This window comes from Boleophthalmus pectinirostris, unplaced genomic scaffold, assembly GCF_026225935.1.
Source record: "Boleophthalmus pectinirostris isolate CB_2022bp ecotype Guang Dong unplaced genomic scaffold, ASM2622593v1 HiC_scaffold_2, whole genome shotgun sequence".
NCBI classification, from domain to species: Eukaryota; Metazoa; Chordata; class Actinopteri; order Gobiiformes; family Gobiidae; genus Boleophthalmus; species Boleophthalmus pectinirostris.
In genome coordinates, this window is record NW_026571152.1 from 12,599,006 (window position 1) to 12,618,502 (window position 19,497).

Genomic DNA, 19,497 nt, shown 5'->3' on the forward strand with positions numbered 1-19,497 from the left:
ATTAAGTTCATTCAGCTTTAAGGCTTTAAGGTTTTAAGTGATGTGTTTACATGTTACAGGGAACATCATGTTATTATCAGACTCATACACAGTATGAGATCTGTAAATGAGATAAATGCATGGCCCTGTCACAATAAAAGCGTTTCCTTTACCCTGTCACAATAAAAGCACTATATTCTTATTCTGCTTTTCTAACATAATTTGGAAACATTTCACTGTAACATTTTGCACATTTTACACAATAATAAAATGCACAATGTAAAAAGTAAAATGTAAAAGACTCAAAGAGAGAAGAGCACAGGGTTTACATTTTAATGACATAAAGAATTATTTAAATGAGAATTATTTCAATGTCCCTGAGAAAGAAGACGTGTAAAGTCCACTCTCGGGTCAGTCAGATGACCTGGGGATGTGTAACATGACCCTTCTGTGTGTCACATGACCTCTGACCTCTGCATGAACCGTGACCTCTGAATATGACCTCTGACTTCCTGTAGACTGCCTGGATGTACTGGAGTAGGACTTTGTCGATCCAAGAACCGGACTGAGGAAGAACCCAACCCTCAAAGAATCCAAGATGTCCGCCACAAGATGAGAGCAAGAAGGTCACGTATGGGTTCGACTCTGAACAGAAACAACAGGACTGCAGTACTGAACCAGAACTATAACAGGTGTAAAACAGATCTAAACCAGGACAAACCTAACTTTTGATAGGGCAGTCCAAAAAAACAGGACTAAAGGAGAACTAAAACAGGACTGAACCAGGACCAGTACCTGCAAGTGTTCTGGGGACCTGCAGCAGAGGGGGAGGGACCAGAGGGTCATCAGAGGCGTTCACAAGTAGTAGAGGAACCGAGATCTGAAGCAAAAGTAACATCAGTAGTAGTAGTAGTAACAGTAGTAACAATAGTAACAGTAGTAATAGTAGTAGTAGTGGTAGTAGTAGTAGCAGCAGCAGTAGTAGTAGTAGTAGCAGCAGTGGTATTATTAGCAGTAGTACAGTAGTAGTACTAGAACTAGTAGAACTCACATTGTTTAGGTAGTGCTCACAGCTTTCAGTCTCATAGTACTCCTTTAAACTACTGTATCCCTGGAACCTCCTGCCACAAAAGAACTATGTCAGTAGTATCAATAGTAGTATGACTGCTCCCAAAGTTTTTCGTCTAGGTACAGATTAAGCCACGCTTCAATGATGCTCAATTAGCTTTTACTCTTCTTATTGATGCTAACGTCCACCGTGAAAAACTTAAAGGACATATGCAATAAGACAAAATACAAATTAACAAACCACGTGCGCCTTCTGACCCTTAACATTTAGGAGTTGTCAGTCTGTACATTTTCTATGCATTTCTCTGTCTTTGGCTGTGCTGTCTGTGCTGTCCATGCTTTTCCACTCTTATTTATCTGAACCACATGCACAGGGCGCGTGCACATGCAATATCCAACCTCCCACACTGGAGGCCAGAGGTGAGCAGCACAATATCATCTATTCATTTCTACCAATCATCAAAAAAAAAAAAAAAAAACACTCACAAAACTAGTAATATCTACTGTGACAGCAACAAGTAGTATCAGTAGTATAGTAGTACAGTACTTCTACTACTACTACTACAGTAGTAGTAATAGAAGTAACAATATCATCAGTAATATAGTAGTAGTGTCAGTACCCTCTGTAGTAGTAGTATATAGTATAGAGTAGTAGCAGTAGTAGTTTCTGACCTAATGTACTGCTCATCGATGTCCCTCAGGGCTGTGGCTTTGAACAGAGGACTCAGGTCCTGGTCTCGACTAAACAGAGTTTGTCTGAAACACACAAGTGAAACACACACACATTCTGTATACATATAGGCCTGAACCTATGTGCACATATGACACTTAAAGATAATATTGTTCACATGTGAGTAAACAGATTCTGACTGAACTGTATAAAGAAGTGGACTAAGTGTATCTGACCCCACCCACAGCGCTCAGCTCCAAATGAAACTCATCGAGGCTAGTAGTTACAGAGGCTCATCTGGAGCCCAGTTCCATATTTGGATATCCGAGTCAGAGTATCATAGCAACCAAAGAGCCAATATGGAGTGAGGGTATAGAATGGATCCCCTTCTTGCCTGCACTGCTGGTTTGGCAGGGACCGGACGCTTAGCAATGCTGTCAATCAAACCTGTTGTTAAGGCTAGTGGCAGCAGCCTCGAGAAAAGAAATTGCCAGAGTGAATATTCATATCTTGATTTATGGACAAAACTGGGAAATAAAAACATCACTATAATGTAGAGGGGATTAAAACTAACAAGGTCAGAATGACAAGCCTGACAACAACTTTTACAGGAAGAGGGGCCACAGTTTGAATTGGAGTAGATGGAGCCAAATCACTAGTGCAATAGATACTGTATGTGTAAAGGTATGTACAAGCTATGCTGTCATCACACTCAGTTAGTCAAATTCCATAGTCAGGCTGTGGTCTGGCTTTACAGGTTTACCTGTGAGGGTGTGTGGTTAGTACATAGGGACAGGGTTACCTGTGCCGGAGAAGGAGCCTCCTGAAGGAGCAGGTGAGGAAGAAGTTATAGAAACGTCGTCCCTGAGTCCAGCAATTCAGAGACTCTTGTGCCCTGAACACAAGAGAAAACCAGGTCTAAACCAGGTCTAAACCAGGTCCAAACCACATCTAAACCGGGACCAAATCAGGTCTAAACCCAAACCAGGTCTAAACAAGGTCTAAAGTAGGAATAAATCAGAACTGATTCAGGAGTAAACCAGGTCTAACCCAGGACTAAACCAGGTCTAAAGCAGGATTAAAGCAGGACTATCTCAGGACTAAACCAGGTCTAAACCAAAACTACACAAGAACTGAACCATGTCTAACCCAGGACTTTGGCAGGTCCTGACCTGGAGGCACTGTAGCCTTGGCACACACTGAGTCCACACAAGACCCGGTCTTGATGAACCTGGTCTTCGCCCAGATATTTACACACGATATTTCCCCCAAGACTGAATCCAACCAGGACCAGCTGGGTCTGAGGGAACCGGGACTTTAGGGTCTGGACCATGGCCGCAAACTCCAGAGTGCAGCCTGCAGAGATGACGGATGAACCAGGGATGAACCAGGTTTAAACCAGGACAAAACCAGGAGAAAACCAAGACAAAACAAGGATTACACCAGAACCAGGGATAAATATAAATATTATATATATATATATATATATATATATATATATATATATATATATATATATATATATATATATATATATATATATGATCATTAACATGAACATGAACATTAATAACAAACAAAACATTGCTAAGCAGGGCCCGTTACCTTCAGTAGCTTTGCCTTGGATAGGCTAGTTGGATAGTATATTTGCTATGATATTCATAGTCGGATTCCCAAATATGGAAATGGACTCATACGGACTGTATATGGGAGTGTGAAATCACCCATAGAGCTCAGCTCTAGTCAGGCTCTAGGTTACAGGGGCAAAATCCATATTATACGAAAATTCTAAGGCCAAAATGACGAGGCTCACATCAGCAGTTACAGAGAGAAGGGCAACAATATTCCAAGGTAAATCAATTGAAGGGTCAGAAAGAGCCAGAAGCGCCCGCCCCCCCCCCCCCCCCCATGAACACTTCCTCTTTGGTGTGTTAACTATGTCCATTTATATAGAGTCTATGACTGGGCTCCAGGAATAAATCAGAACTAAGCCAAATCTAAACCAGGACTGACCATAGCTGAAGACCCGGGGCGCGGTCAGCGGGACAGTAGGCGGTGCCCCCAGCAGATTGAGCGTGGCACAGCGGAGCCCGTGTCCCAGAGCCTCATGCACAAATGTGCGGACGTACCTCTGCCCACTGTGGTTACAGAAGCCCGGGCACAGTGCCAGCGTCAGGTCACCTGTGGAAGCACAAGCAGACTGAGTGAAGGTGAGTTTGAGAAGAGCTCAGGTTATACCCTGAGAGTGTAATAAAATAACCACTGATGTCTATGGGGGAATATTACACAATGTACATATTAGCAAACACTGTCAAAAAGGTTTGTCTGAAAAATCAATAAAAACACTAAATGGATTTTAACAGCCCATTTTCAGTAAGAGCACCCTGTTGAAGGTGAGAGTGACTAACTGAAAAACTGTTGGCTAATGCTAGCTAGCTTGTCAAAGCCTGATCTCGTCAGATCTCAGAAGCTAAGACAGGCCGGGCCTGATTAGTACTTGGATGGGAAATGGCTGGACTCTCGCAAAAAGTGTTGTTGTTGACTGGACAGTCGTAAAAACTGTTGTTGTGTCCTTTCGCAAGGTGCTTCACCCACACTGCCTAGTATGAAAGTGGTTTGTGCGTGAGTGATGGTGGTGGTCAGAGGGTGCAATGGCGCAGACTTGCAGCCTCGCTTCTGTCAGCCTGCCCCAGGGCAACTATACTACAATATTAGCTTACCACCACCGTGTATGGAGTGAATGAATAATACTCTGTAAAGCATCTGAGTGTCCAGAAAAGTGCTATATAAAACTGATGTATTCTTATTATTATTAGCTTGTGACTGTAATGTTATTTGAGAGGGACTTTTTTAAGAACACAAATCATCTCACTTGTTGTAGTTTAGCTAAGTCAGTTCTTTATGATCAGATTGTGTTCAAACGAAACTCAGATTACGGTCTAACTTGAGTAACAGAGCTTCAGACAGAGCATTGCCTGCAGTTCTCTTCAAACCCTCAGAGAAAAAGAGAGACAGGGAGAAAGGAGGGAGCGAGGGAGAGTTTGATTGAGTTCTGCTGTCAAATATTCCACATGACTTGATATTTTATGCCCGGACGAAGACCAGCCAGCAGCATCCACCTTATGTCTTACAGAACTTTAACATAATCACAGTCAGTGCGCCTGAGGTTTGTGCCTTGCCCATTTTACATAATTATGTAAGGGCCACATTCTGCTTAGATTCTACATGATATTCCACCTTTTCGCAACCTTTTTCAGAGCCATACCTGAACCTAGCAGAGATGTTCTATACCTGTGGACCTGTGGGAGGTGCTTGGGCTGAAGAGTTTGAAGGACGCAGTGGAGCCGTCACTCATTTGCATCAGAAGCTCCTCCCCCTTTGGACTGGGGGTTCCAAACCGGCCAATCAGAGCATAGAGCCAAGTCTGCACATGACCACTGCGTCCCCACAAAGGAGGGACATACCTGAGGACAAGAGAGAGGTGAGAGGGAGGAGAGAGAGATGTGGAGAGGGGAACAGAGATGGAGAGGGGGTAGGGGAGGTGCCTATAAAAGTAAAGGTTGAACACAAAAAATAATTGGAGCATAAAATTAATTCTATTGTCTATTAACTGTTAACATGTAACATAGAAGTTACCTTTTTATTTTTTTGAAAATTCTATATTCGCCCAAAACAACACATTAACCATAGACTGAATAAAGGCTGGTTTATGGTCCAGTGTCAAATCTACGCAGATGTGCTGCGCAGCTCCCTGACACACCTGAAAGCCAAACAGGACACTTGGTTTGTTTGCTGTACCGTGTATGTGCACCTAGGCCAAAAAGATACTACGCGTTGAATTTTTGCAGAATCCAAGAGCTGGTAATTCACTGATTATCCATGAAATATGAACATAAATAAAAACAATAAAAACAGCTGTGAAACGCTAACGTTTGGCACAGAAATGTCTGCGCATGAGCCCAAATTACAAATAATCAATGCAATTTATGCAAATTAAATGGTTTGGATTCTCATGACGCACCTGGACCCTGATTAGTGCCGCAGAAGCCCCTCTGGTTCGAGTCTGTGACAGGACGTCAGTTCTCAGCTGAGCAGGGCCTGATGTGGGACTATAAACCAGCCTTAAAGAAGAGGACTAAGTAAGTCACCCACAGCAGTAGTAGCAGCAATAGTACCAGTAGTAGTATTAGTAGCAGTAGTAGTAGTAAAAGTAGTAGCAGTATAGCAGCAGTAGCAGTAGTAGTACTAGAAGCACTAGTAGTAGCAGCAGTAGCAGTAGTAATAGGAGTAGTGGTAGTATAGTACTCACGGCTTGGTCAGCAGGGGGCAGGTCTCCAGGAGGTACTGGTTCAGCTCGGTCTCTCTGTTGTGGATCACAGGAACTGAACCAGGACTCATCAGGTCCAAAGCCCACACCAGGACCAAGACCAGCACTAGAACCAGAACCTGACTGACACTGAACTCAAAGGGGAACCATGGGGCAGACATGATGGATCTACAGTCCAGGTTTAGTCCTGGTTTAGTCCTGGTTTAGCCCTGGTTTAGTCCTGGTTTAGTCCTGGTTTAACTGGTTTAGTCCTGGTTTAACTGGTTTCGTCCTGGTTTAGTACTAGTTTAATCCTGTTTTATTCCTGCCTTTGTCCTGGTTTAGACCTGGTTTAGTCCTGGTTAGAACTAGTTTAATCCTGTTTTATTCCTGTTTTAGCCCTGGATTAGTCCTGGTTTGCTCTGGTTTAGTCTGAGTTTAGTCCTCTTTTAGCTCTGGTTTAGCTCCGGGTTAGTCCTGATTTAGATCTGGTTTAGTCCCCCAGGGCATTAGGACCTAAGACAGAGAAAAGCTTCAGGGTTTGGGTTAGTTTATATCCAGCCTGACTCTAAAATGTTAAACAAAAATAAACTTTACCTTTGGAACTAAATACTCCTCGTGAAACCCGCAGATCTGTGTCCCGTGGGTCTACACGCACATCACACGCACACAAACACACGCACACACACAGAGCTCCGATTAGAGCCGTGAGGCGTCTGATTATCAGTCTTTACGCGTCACGCACAAATATCACAAGCTAAACTATTCGAACCAAACTAAACAAAACTAAAGCAAGCTAAACCAAACTAAACCAAGTTAAACTAAACTAAACCAAACGGATAAACTCAACCCGGACCTGTGGCACTTTCACCCCGAGGACCTGACCCGAGCCTCAACCCTCACTGACCCCCTCTGACCCCGCTAACCCTGCCGCATCATCAACAGCGAAACTCCTGTAAAACTTCATAAACTCCTCCAGTGCCCCGTCAAACCTAAATAGAACGAGACAAACTGAGACAGAAGCCAGTACAGACCTGCTCCAGCCCCGGTGCCGGTGTTTCACCCCCCGGGCGCACTCCTGCCAGGGTCACAGTCATAAGACCCGGGTCTGGTCTGGTTTAGACTCGGTTCGGTTCGCTCCAGTTTCCTTAAGCCGCGCTGCTTTGACAACGCCTCGGAAATCTGAGCTCCTCCTCTCAAACCACGGGACCATTTGCTCAGACCGGGTTCCTCAGGACCTCACCTGTCCCACCTTTTCCACGTGCTCTCTCCCTGTTTGCAAAGACATAAGATAATTTATTTCCTCACTTTTCTTAAACTTCCTTCCGCATACTGTTGAGGGAACAGTGGAAAATCCCGCCGCAGTGAAGCAACGCGCGCTCAGGTGTAACTTACGTGGAGCAGGACAGGTGTCGCTTACACCTGAGGAGAGGACAAGGAGCGCACGCATTACACCGGCCTACACCTACAACACATAGGCTCTGTACGGTTATTATTTAACTACAAATAAACTTTAATTAGTTTTTTTTTAAATTATTATTATCTTGATTGTGACTTTTCATGAGTACGTCATGTGACCGTCTTTGTGATAGTAATTCAACGAAAAAACGAAATTTCAATAAACCAAGAATTTCAATTTTTCTTAATTCGTAATTCTTCTTTTGTGCCACAAGATGGTGCCGTACAAAGCGAGGCTTCGAGCACAGTTTCTTGATAAAACTTGTACTTGCTATAAGATTTTATTTCCTGTTTGAAATAATCCATAAAATTGAAATAATGAATAATCCAGGGGCTCAAGAAGGAGCTGGAGAAGGTCTGGAAAGTGAAGGCATCAGTGGTGCCTGTGGTCATTGGAGCACACGTGGCCATAACCCCCAAACTGGAAGAGTGGCTACAGCAGATACCAGGAAAAACAAGACATCTCAGTCCAGAAAAGTGCAGTACTGGGAACAGCAAAGATACTGCGCAGATCTCTCCGGCTCCCAGGTCTCTGGTAGAGGACCTGCGCTGAATGAGAGGGAGAGAGACCAACCACCATGGAAGGTGAATCTAACCCAGTGTTTCTCAAACTGTGATCCAGCTCCTTGAGATAGTAGTTGGTATTGAATGCGGTGTGTGATGAGCCATTGGAGCTGTTGTAAGATGGGTATGATGATGAGGGCAGCTGAGTTTTGAACCAGCTGAAGTTTATGGACACTAAACTGAGATAAACTGTGAACAAGTGGGACTGTGAGGGAACAGCGGAGGTGGTGGATATTGCGGATCAAAGCATATTTACAAATAAAGTGTAGGCCTATTATTGATAAAAATCCCATTTGGTTATTCTTTTTGGACATTTTACAGCCTGTAGTGACTATTTGTCAAATAAAAGTAACAAACAAAAGCGGTGAGCAAACTCAGAACTAAACGTAACTCAAATAATCACCTTTGGGCACCATGGGTATGTGATTTACGCAGTACAAATCAATGTCCATGACCAGAGCTGAGTTTCCAAGATTTATTTCCAGTTTTGGCAAGCAACAAGGGATACATGTTAAAGGCCTACTCCTGCTGCCTCGCCATTCAACTGGTAAAAAACCATAGGCCCACCCTGGTGCACACTGGTATATGTGTCCTACCCTCCTTTTTCCCCTAGGTGATCCAGATTAAATGAAAAACAAAAAAGGTGCTAATGTAAATAATACCATCTTAGACTAAGAAATTAGCAAGAATAACATGAATATAGCAAAAATATATTATGCAAATTAACAAAACTGAAGTAAACTAATTAACAAACAAAAATAATTAACTAATTTTAGAATCAACAAAATAAGCAAATAGCTCCTACACAGCCTGTCTAATCACTGCAACTATTAACTAACAAAACTAACAAACTAACTAAATCTAACAAACTAACAAAAATCTCAGAACACATCTGTATCATAGACAGTACATAATATATATTTTTGTGCCCAAAAGCCTCAACTTAGTTATTAATATATAAAAGTTTAAATGTGTCATTTAGAAACGGAATTTGTCATTTGGTGAAACACTCCTGTGCCTGTTGTAGGTAACATTAAGCATTTAACTTATATATATGCATTTCTTTTACAATTTTATTTTGTATTATTTAACTATTTACGATATTAAAGTAATAATTTTCATTTCATTTCATTCATAAATAAAATATATTATTTTAAGTAGATTCATTAGCATTATTCAAAATGTAGTAATAGTGTGACTGACTTAGGCGAGTTTTTATAAAGTCAATGAAAAAAACATTGATATATGTTATATATATATATATATATATATATATATATATATATATATATATATATATATATATATATATATATATATATATATATATATATATATATATATATATACATATATAAAACCGAGCCTCTTGTCAAATTTTTTTTTTTTTTAGTTTTTTTGTCCACACAGTGCAGTTCTAATCCTCCTCCTCGTGGCGGTGCTCTCCATTTCTTTCTTCCTCCAAATCTCGCACAAAACCGCGAGATTGCAGATCACGTCCTCTTTCGTCTGTGTCCAAAATGGTAGGTGCTGTTTTTGCTCCTCGCTCCTTACAAACCTCCGAATCCTTGTCCATCCGCCTTTGAACCGCGGTTAATCACACATCTATCCATGGACCAGGCTTTACACATGTCCACACTTTAGCTTCTTTCTTTTATTTTTGTTGAATTATGATTAAAAATGTGTTAAAACCCTGAGAAGTTCCGTCTGCGCCCGGCTTCCGTGGCCTCCCGTATGCAAAGATAACCCGTTATTTAGAACGGTTTTATACATTTAAAGCATTATTCCTGACCGTTCCATAAACCCGAGCCTCTTGTCTGTTCTGTTACTGTGAATAAAATTTAAATTTTATGTGTAAAAGTGGTGTATTTCCTCCGTTAGCATTAGCTGTGGATGTAGCTTCAGCATGGCTCAGGAGAGACGTGTTTAGATGCTTAGTTTTGTGGCTCTCTGATGTTTGGGCATTTTTGTTTTATTATGAATTCCGAAACTGCAGTGTCATTTGTTTTTAGCCATAGAGCTGCAGAGACTAATATATTCCCTAATGAGTCAATGGAGAAATCTTGATTGTATTTCGATTATGCATGGTCTTTTAAGATGATGATGTGAATTTATTTTGGATTGCCTTGTTCTAAATCTGACTATTCGCAGATGCTCACCTAAGGGCCTGATTTGTTTTATGACTCTTATCAAAGCTTGTATATATTTTAAATCTCAACATTGACAGGACGTTATGAAGTCTTGGCATTTTTGTGCAAATGTCTCCTTAAAGCATCCTAGCAAGTCTTGACCTATTGGTTGGTTTAGACTTAAGTGTGTAACCATTGCAGTGCATCTCCTTTATTCCCTGTGGACTGGGGCAAGGACATAATTACTGTCTTTAATGGAACCTAATGTAAATGTTTTAAACTGTACACATGCCATTTATAATTGTGATCTGTTTCTTTTTCAGCCGACCAAGAAAACTAAGACCAGGAAGCTGCGAGGACACGTGAGCCATGGCCACGGTCGCGTCGGTCAGTCTTTAAATCTTTAAAATTGGGTTTGAAAGTTTGGATACTTTGAGACTGGTTTAAATCCACCTGGAGCCTTGTTAAAGCTGACCTCATTTGCGAAATGGTCTTTTCAGAGTTTTTCCCCTTATTTTACTCAAAGTTATAGTCATGCATGTTAGAGTAATTAAATGCCAATTTTCAAAATGGCATTTTGCTGATCTACCCCATTTTCATCACCCCCGGTACACGCCCACTGTTACTTTGGTACAAAAGATGAAAATTCTGCCCGCTGGTTTATGTGCAGTTATTCATAGGAGGGGACAGATAGTATTAGGTGCTGTGGTGACTCCTAGCAATGTCTGCTCGCATTGGGCACCCCAGTTTTATAATGTGGAATCAGACTTTTCTTTAAGTGGATCAATATTGTGATTTTTAGAATGTGCAAATGATGACAATGATCCACGGGTGTCAGATTGTAACTATAGAGCAGGCACGAACACAATAGGGCTACACTTAAGTTGACACTGGCCTATGTACTTGGTGTGTAATTGTATCATAAATGTCTTTCAGGCAAGCACCGCAAGCATCCTGGAGGTCGAGGAAACGCTGGTGGCATGCATCACCACAGAATCAACTTCGACAAATAGTGAGTGCTTCTGTACATGTAGATGAGGGCAAGTATTGAAACTAGTGCTTTTATTGGTACCTTTGCTGCTTCTTGACCATCTCAGCATATACAACACTAACCTGAATTTACGGGAATGTTGAATAATCCTACTTAAACTAATCTTAATCTTGATTCTTATGACTGAACAGGTTTGATGGGTTTTTTTCTTCATCCTTAAAAAGACATAAAAATCTCACCTTTCTGTGAAATTTGCCATTTTGCAGCCAAGATAAGTGTCCTATCTGAATCGTGTAAATACGATGAGAAAAGATTTGGGGGGGTGTCTTGGTCTCATCTCGGACTCAAGCGCATTTGGGCTCGGTCTTGTTGTCACGGACTTGAGGTTTGACTCTCGACAAGTGCGATCATATTTCATTACGGCCACTGCTGTTGGCATAAAACTTGTACCAGTGTGCGGGAGCAAGCAGAGCATCTCTCTGTAGCCTGTGCGCAAGTCTGGAGCCCGCAGACACGGCGCGGCACATCACACACACTCCCAGCATGCGCAGTTTGGCTGCAACAGCATGTTCCTTCATGTGCCAGCCTGTATCACAAGACAGGTTAAACTTTTTGAAACATCATCCTACCTGTCCATCTGCCTCACCTCAGTGCACCTCTCCTCACCTTTTCACCTCTCTCCTCCCTGTGTGTAGGATCCAAAAGGGATACAAAGTGTTTTTACCATTTTCATGCCTGCTTAAGTTACCCATGTGTCTTTAGTTCATCTTAAATTGGACTGGGACTACGACTGATGCTGTAGTTTGCTTAAATCTTGGTTATAGGTTTAGGTATGGACTACAACTCAGATTCCTTTCTGAGATGCCCTCACAGGGTTTAGTTCTTGTTTTCTAACCCCTGTCTTCTCTCTTCAGTCACCCCGGGTACTTTGGTAAGGTGGGTATGAGGCACTACCATCTGAAGAGAAACACCACCCACTGCCCCACCATCAACCTGGACAAGCTGTGGACTCTGGTGAGCGAACAGACCCGGGAGAACTACAGCCAGAAACCAGAGGGCCCAGCGCCCATCATCGACGCTGTCAGAGCTGTAAGTACTTGAAATGTCCTCCCATCCTTTAGTGTTAAACCCTGGCCTCTCAGATGTTATGTTTGAAGAAATGTATAGCAGGAGAATCGACCTTGTGCTTAATCGAAATGATGGAAAAACATTTGTGGATTTGACTTTGGAGATTTCAAATGAAGAAACTGTCAGTTATTGATTACGTTGCACGTTACCTTCAAAGGTAAATTCACAAATGTTGAAACTGATTATTTCTATTTGTTTGGCTATATTTTTTGTATTGTATTTTAGCTGTCCCATCTGTATTAAGTGTTTGGCTGGTAAATTGTTGTGATATTTTAAACTACACAAAGTCCTAGGTCAGACAGTGCTGCTTTGTCTGTAAATGTATGCACTAGTTTTAGTGGTAAAATTTCAAATCAGGAATACTTTATCAATTCTGATACGTAACTTTGTTTGGACAATAATTTTCAACATGAAATGGTAGTTCTTTTGTATTACAATGTGACTGTCCGGGTACATCCTATAGTGGTCCATGGGTGTATACTGGGCTTTGTGGTCTTAGACTTGTTCAAATGCAGCTCAAGATTATTCTAAAGCAGGGCTGTCCAAACTAGGACCCAGGGAACAAATTCAACCCTCAGACCAATTTCTGTTGACCCTCATCATTCCTGCTGAATTGGTCCAAAGGAGCAAAGGCTTTATAACTGCTAAGTCAGTTTCTACAAGTATTAAAGTTAATAACGTCACATATTTTGAAATGTACCTCCAATTGGTGTTTGCAGTTATATGTATGGTGGCTGTGTCAAATCTATGTAAAATGCATCTGAAAAACTTGCTGTATTGAACACCTTTGCCCTCCTCTTAAATGTTTCCATATGTGGCACTCTGTGAAAAGTTTGAACACCCTTGTTCTAAAGCTATACAGGAAAGGTTAATTTCTGTCCTGTGAAGGGAACTTTTTCAGTGTCACTCTAGTTTTAGTATCTGATTTTTGATACTTTTGACAACCTAATCTGTGTTCATGTTTGTGTAATGTTGTTTTTAGGGGTCAGTAATGTTATGGTATCAGAGCGTTTAAAACAAGTGAAACATATATGCAAATACGATATATTCAGTGCATATAGCATTTTTTAAATAAAAGGTAACATGGTGATCTAAATGTTAGCAGTTAATGCTCTATAGAAGTGTAATACCCCCTTTAGTTTAACTGTACATCTTGTGTGTTTCAGGGTTACTACAAAGTTCTGGGCAAAGGCAAACTGCCCAAACAGCCCGTGATCGTCAAAGCAAAATTCTTCAGCCGCAGAGCCGAGGAGAAGATCAAGGCAGTAGGAGGCGCCTGTGTGCTTATGGCCTAAACTTTTGGAAATAAAGATTTAAAAAAAAAAAAAGAACTAAACTGTCTTTTTTACTGCCTTTACATAAAGATATGCCAAGATCTTGAGTTTATAACTGTGCTATAGATCTTTTGTTTTTTTTAAATTAAAATAATGCTTTTTTTTTTCTTTTTCTGTAGTACTTTTTATTATTCCTCTAGGGAATTTCTTTGCATTTCACCCATCCTTTCAAACATACGGGGCACCAGGGATTGAACCTGAACCTTTGTGCTGTGAGGTGTGAGTGCTAGCCACTGAGCCACTGTGCTGTCACGTTGTTTTGAGTCGACCTGTGAATGTGTGCATCTTAGTCTTTTAAAATGTTAAGAATGATTTATTGGAAATTGGTGAAGTGGCTTTCTGAACGTGGGATCCTCAGGTCAGGTCTCTGGTTCTCAGTCAGATCCTACTGCAGTGATTCCCAATCTTAGGGTCACCAGAATTTTCATGACCTGATCCTTCTGACCAAAGTTTGTGCCATTTGGTCCATAAAATATCAAATATGAGAGCAGTTGTGCCTGATGTTTAAGCAAAACTATTATTAAACATTTATTTTAACAAGAAAAGGTTTAACATTGCATATCTCTAAAGAGAAAACATGCTGATGTTGAAAATTTTAGTAGATATTTAGTTTGGCCCACGACTTGGTCCCAGTTTTTAATTTTGGCCCTCTGAATTTGAGTTTGACACCCCTGGTAGAGGCATATTGTATACAGTGTTATCGTGGGATGTATTTTTTAGGAAACAATATTAGCAGATAAAGACATGCACATTCAACAAAAACTGCGACTGTGTGCTGGGTCCAAAAACAGTTTTTATGGTCAGAAAGAAATTACCACCTTAACTCTGCAGTGAGCCCATGCCTCCAGCAGGGGGCGTCATCGGAACTACATCTGTGTTTCATCCGTCACAGAGCTAGACTCTGGACCAATCGGCTGCAGCCCGGGGGATACACGTCCGGACATGTGCAGCACGTGTGGCCCTGCACTCGCGCTCAGGTAAAAATCACCTTTATTTAATGTAAAGCGTGTGTTCTATCCACGTTATGATTAGAGGCAGAACAGGACATGTTTATCTAATGTTTATCACGATGATTAGGAACAGATTTCAGTTTATCCTGTTTTAATCGGGGTTAAATAAGTCAGTCCGTTGTCTCCCAACATCTGTACTGACTGTGTGACTGTGTCACGGATTAAAAACAGCGCAGTTGATCTTGGATTTGAGTGAACACTGTTTTATGTCATTTGCCATGTTAAATAAGTCCAAAAACCCATAACTAAATCCGCTTAGGGAGTTGCGGCTCTGGTCTTACCCGTCCTTTACTTTGGGTTCTAGTTCTTTTGGCCTTTTAAGCGTGATACGTGTTGGTTTTGCGTCTGTTCTCTGCAAAATCACACAAATGAATGATTTGAACTGTCATTTACAGAAATCAACAAAATATCGTTTCTCATCAGCCGAAAACAGTGTTGACATTTACAATAATAATTAATAGGATACATAGGATCGTCTACGACAGTTTCTCAACACGTGAGGACATGTCAGAGGGTTCTTGGAATGGCTTCAGATTTGAAATATTTTTAATATTTAAATTTTCAAATTCTCAGTAATGCACTTTTCATGTTTTGTTGTTGTAGGACCATTTTGACATGACTTAAAAATAAAAGTAGAATAACATACAGGACTGAACCAGAACTCAAGAGTGTGACACTACACTTTCGTGGCACGCAAGATAAAAAAAAATAAAAAAAAGGTTCTTAAGATTTAAAAAAAGCAGTATAGTATAGTACACTCACAGCACGTTATGTGTAGTGAAGTCCTCTGCTGTTTCAGAAGAGAATGAGTTAAATGAACTATCCTTGTAATCCTTTAGTCAATTAATCAGTCGATTTGAGCCTTAGTCGACTAATTATTTTATTTAGATTATTAGGAACTATATGGGACAACAGTAGAAAAGAGAGTCAAATGCAGCCATAAAATGAGCTGGCCTCTAATGTTATTTTAATGGATCTATGTGTATTTGTGCAGTTTTTGTGTTTAAATAAAAGTGTCTGTGATTTTTAGAGCTGCTGAAGAGAGGAGAGACGAGATGGACTTACTACAATTTAAACAATTTAAATTACCCCAAATCTCTGCACATTTAGAAAAGTTCTTTAGTACTATTCTTTGGGAACATTCTTCTTTAAGTTTACCTTAAATTTCATGGTTGGAGCTCATTTTGGTGATAAACTCTGAGAAATCATAAACAACCTCACTATTTTCAGATTGAGGTTTTTGTCAAATGTGGATTTTGATTCTGAGACAAAATGAAGCGAAAAATTAAAACATTTTTGGATGAAAGCAACGTGAAAAGGACTAAATGCAGCCAACCAGAACGCTTAGAGCATCACTGCAACCAACCAGAGCGCTCGGGGCATCACTGCAACCAATCAGAGCAATGGGAGCTAGACAGCGGCTTCAGCAGTGGGCGGAGTTCACCTGTGAGTGGGCGGAGCTCTCCTCTGATGTCCGTCGCACCTGTCCTGGCTGAGGTGAGTCTGCATAGCAACTTTATTATTGTTTAAGCTGAATAAAACTGGAGATTTTGTTGTTTTGATGAGGAAATGTTGGGAGTATATGATTCAAATTGTGATTTTTGATTAAGCTTTGGGACTGACAAGAGAGTTTAATTGGCTTTTTTACTTAAAAATGTTTTAGCTGAAGTTTTGGCTGACTTCCAAGTAATTTTTTAGATCTTGCTTGCTAGGCAATGGCATTCAGGAAAGGGTGGGATGAGCTGTATTTTCCACAGGTTTACTGAGTCAGTGGTGGCACAAAAAAAGTCTGTATTTGAATAATTTCTAGGGAATAATTGTGATTTACTACCCAGACGGATCAAAAGAGCACTGATAACAAATTAAATACAGTTACTTCTGTAGGTGTATGACAACAGTAGAAGCATTAAGGAACTATTTGTATCATCAGTTTTTGTTCAGATTTTTTTTTAAAGCCCCTCTTTCTGTAACTGCTGCTGTCAGGCTCATCATTCTGACCTTAAAATGTTGGTTTTAACCTGGTCTACACGATCCTTGAGTTTTTATTTCACTAGCTTGTCCCTCAATCAAACTATGAACATTAATAACAGACCAATCAGGTGCCTTCTTTCCCAGAGGTCGCCCTCGCTAATGTTAACAACATGTTTGATTTTATAGTGTTGCTAAGCGCCTGTTTCCTGCCAAACCAGCAGTGCAGGCAAGGAAGTGGGAGTTACCTTCAAAAGCCTTACACTTGATGGGCTCTTTAATTGCTATGATCCCTGCGGTCAAAATTGCAGATATGGAACTGGTCTCCAGATTAGCCAGTATACTGCTGGTCTCAATAAACTTGGTTTGGCTGATGTCACACACACTCAGTCCACTTCTTTATACAGTCTGTGGTGTTTGATTTTAGTGATCAGAAGTTCTGCTCTTTTGCCTCTCCAGACCTTAGTGCAGCCCCCTCCTCAAACTGCCGTGGTGTCTTTGGACTGTGAGATGGTGGGCACAGGGCCCCGGGGCAGGGTCAGCGAGGTTGCTCGTTGCTCTGTGGTTGATTACCATGGCAACGTCCTGTTTGACGAATACATCCGCCCCATTGGTCAGATCACGGACTACAGGAGCCAGTGGAGCGGCATCACGAAGCGTCATCTGACCAAAGCCATCCCTTTCAGCCAGGCTCGAGACCAGGTGAGTCCACAGTTGGTTAGACCCTTGTTCAGTCCTGGTTTTGACACAGTTCTGTCTTAGGTTATGTCTCTGTTTTATTCCTGGTTCTGATCCAGCTCTGACCCAATTCTGTCTTAGGTCCAGTTCCTGTTTTAGCTCCCTGTATAGTCCTTGATTTATTCCTGGTTTATTTTGGGTTTAGTCCTGGTTTTTCCCCACTCCCTGGTTTAGTCCCGATTCTGTTCTTGTTTTGACTCTGTTTAGTCCCTGTGTAATCTCAGTTCTGTCTCAGGTCCAGTCTCTTCTCGAGGGTAAAGTCTTGATTGGACACTCGGTCCAGACCGATCTGAAGTCCTTAGACCTGGTTCATCCTGGTCACATGATCAGAGACACCAGCTGCACTCGCCTCCTCACACGATTGGCTGGTTTCCCCCGAGAGTATCGCCCCTCTCTGAAGGCTCTGACCAATCGGCTTCTGCATCGTAAAATTCAGGTGAGACGCATATCATTAAACACTTAATGTGGGTTTATGTTACAATTATTTGTGCACATGAATTATAGTTTGGCAGCTTAAAGTAACCAGTTTCATGTATTTTTTTGTGATTTTTCTTATTTCTGGTTTCTGTGATTTTGGTGTCTCTGGGTAGATTGACACATGGAGATACTGCTCTGTAGAAGACACCTCTACCACCTCTTTCTCTCCCCCTCCAATGTTGCTCATAGATTCTGGGGAGACTATCGTGGCACAAATAATTTTGATTGCACTGAATAATTAAATTTTCAAATTCAAATCCTCTTTATTTCTGTAACACAATTTACAAACAAAGCAGCTTCCAAAGTGCTGTGCAGAGATCATAAAATGAAGACAGTTTGCAAAAATAAAACCAGTCAAATCAAAAGCGAAACCATAAAAATCATAAAATAGCAGTAAATAAATGGAAGACGCAGAGGACCGCACAACTCGCGCTGTATTAAAAGCCAGAGTCCACTCTGGGGGCTGTTGGTATGTGGGGGGGCAGAGAGTTCCAGAGCTTGGGGCTGGCCACAGAGAAGGCCCTGTCCCCCTGATTTTAAGTTTGGATGAGGTCCGAGACGTACCGTGGGGCCAGTTCATTCAGAGTTTTAAAAACAAACAAACAAAATCTTAAAATCAACTCTAAAGTGAACTGGAAGCCAGTGCAACAATGCTAAAATCAGAGTAATTTTTCCTGCAGCAGAATTTTGGATCAACTGTAAGCGAGAAAGTGCATGGTGGCTAATGCTAAAGAAAAGTGCATTACAGTAGTCTAATCATAAAAAAAATATACAATTTGTGGAGTATAAATCATGTTAGTTGCCTATGTTTGATCTTAAACCAATCCTTTTAGCCAAGTATTGTTCAAGTCAATGTGCAACAGTGTGATTTTATGTTGTATAGTTGTTTTTAGATGGGAGGCAACCATTTAGTCTCCTTAATGAATGGGAAACACTGCTTTCTCCCTCTCCCTCTCTTTCTGATGGTTGAGTTGATGGTTCTATCTCCTCACCTCAAAAATTGGCAGATGGGTCATTGCTTGTGGTTTGGGTTGATGGTTCTATTCTCTTCACAGATTGACAAACAGGGTCACTGCTCCGTAGAAGACGCGGTTGCTGCTCTGGACTTGTACAAACTGGTGGAGGGCGAGTGGGAGAGAGAGGTGGAGCTTTCACTGAGGGACGAGCGAGATCCCACCCCCCCGAGCTACGCATCATCACAACACTACCTGAACGATGAGTACTGGCCCTCCCTCTGAGCCAGATGCCCTCCCACATGAACGACAAGTACTGGCACATCTACTTGTTTATATTTTCTGCGCAATATATCACGCTTTAAAATGTATTAGTGTGACAGGCCTAATGAGTACATGCTCACCATCTGAACCAGATGCCCTCCCACATTAACAGTGAGGACCTAAACTTTGAATTGAATTGTGGGTGACATTTCTGCTACAAACTTGAAGCTGAGACAAACTTTATAAAATAATAAACCTGTATTTATTAAAAGATGTAAAATAAAGTGTCTTAACCGTGCTTTCTCTGAAGTGACCTCAGTGTTGTAGACGCACAAAAGTAATAAAGTTTAAAATATTGTTGGATATCAGTGTTTTTAAATGTGTGGTGCTGTGGATGTGCTAGAAGCTGTTTAGTTTGGGGTAAGTTCATACTTTCACAGTCAGCTGTTGTCAGTGAGGT

General features: G+C 41.2%; 3 protein-coding genes across 8 annotated transcripts; 2 read left to right on the forward strand and 1 right to left on the reverse strand.

Moving 5' to 3' along the window:
• Positions 1–298: 298 nt before the first annotated feature.
• On the reverse strand, positions 299–7,288 carry LOC110169203 (monoacylglycerol lipase ABHD2-like). 6 transcript variants are annotated; one of them, XM_055155716.1, is made up of 11 exons: positions 7,058–7,286; positions 6,621–6,671; positions 6,027–6,539; positions 5,009–5,181; positions 3,731–3,898; positions 2,890–3,073; positions 2,520–2,612; positions 1,720–1,803; positions 1,031–1,100; positions 775–859; positions 299–624 (listed from the first exon to the last, which is right to left on the reverse strand). In XM_055155716.1, exons 3-11 carry the CDS (start codon positions 6,203–6,205, stop codon positions 395–397), a joined length of 1,266 nt encoding a protein of 421 aa, XP_055011691.1. In that variant the 5' UTR covers positions 6,206–6,539; positions 6,621–6,671; positions 7,058–7,286; the 3' UTR covers positions 299–394. The 6 variants fall into 6 exon arrangements, with proteins under 6 accessions (XP_055011691.1, XP_055011692.1, XP_055011690.1 ...); XM_055155717.1 differs by having other exon boundaries at positions 6,027–6,555; XM_055155715.1 differs by having other exon boundaries at positions 6,027–6,671.
• Positions 7,289–10,402: 3,114 nt separating this feature from the next.
• On the forward strand, positions 10,403–13,629 carry rpl27a (ribosomal protein L27a). The gene is made up of 4 exons (XM_020934725.2): positions 10,403–10,561; positions 11,111–11,186; positions 12,080–12,254; positions 13,460–13,629. The coding sequence occupies exons 1-4, from the start codon at positions 10,429–10,431 to the stop codon at positions 13,586–13,588; spliced, it is 513 nt and encodes a 170-aa protein (XP_020790384.2). The 5' UTR covers positions 10,403–10,428; the 3' UTR covers positions 13,589–13,629.
• A 907-nt stretch (positions 13,630–14,536) lies between these two features.
• isg20 (interferon stimulated exonuclease gene) lies at positions 14,537–19,400 on the forward strand. The gene is made up of 5 exons (XM_020934743.2): positions 14,537–14,604; positions 15,668–16,134; positions 17,065–17,307; positions 17,579–17,779; positions 18,876–19,400. Exons 2-5 carry the CDS (start codon positions 15,910–15,912, stop codon positions 19,056–19,058), a joined length of 852 nt encoding a protein of 283 aa, XP_020790402.1. The 5' UTR covers positions 14,537–14,604; positions 15,668–15,909; the 3' UTR covers positions 19,059–19,400.
• The last annotated feature ends 97 nt before the right edge of the window (positions 19,401–19,497 follow it).

Excerpts from the sequence above, each read along its gene's own strand:
- isg20 (XM_020934743.2), top strand. The coding sequence starts at position 15,910 with ATGAAGCGAAAAATTAAAACATTTTTGGATGAAAGCAACGTGAAAAGG. Across the intron at positions 16,135-17,064 it reads TCGCACCTGTCCTGGCTGAG|ACCTTAGTGCAGCCCCCTCC; the intron begins GTGAGTCTGCAT and ends TTGCCTCTCCAG. Across the intron at positions 17,780-18,875 it reads TTCTGCATCGTAAAATTCAG|ATTGACAAACAGGGTCACTG; the intron begins GTGAGACGCATA and ends TTCTCTTCACAG.
- rpl27a (XM_020934725.2), top strand. The coding sequence starts at position 10,429 with ATGGAACCTAATGTAAATGTTTTAAACTGTACACATGCCATTTATAAT. Across the intron at positions 11,187-12,079 it reads AGAATCAACTTCGACAAATA|TCACCCCGGGTACTTTGGTA; the intron begins GTGAGTGCTTCT and ends TTCTCTCTTCAG. Across the intron at positions 12,255-13,459 it reads TCATCGACGCTGTCAGAGCT|GGTTACTACAAAGTTCTGGG; the intron begins GTAAGTACTTGA and ends TGTGTGTTTCAG.
- LOC110169203 (XM_055155716.1), bottom strand. The coding sequence starts at position 6,205 with ATGTCTGCCCCATGGTTCCCCTTTGAGTTCAGTGTCAGTCAGGTTCTG. Across the intron at positions 1,804-2,519 it reads AGGCTCCTTCTCCGGCACAG|ACAAACTCTGTTTAGTCGAG; the intron begins GTAACCCTGTCC and ends TGTGTGTTTCAG. Across the intron at positions 625-774 it reads GGTCCCCAGAACACTTGCAG|AGTCGAACCCATACGTGACC; the intron begins GTACTGGTCCTG and ends GTTTCTGTTCAG.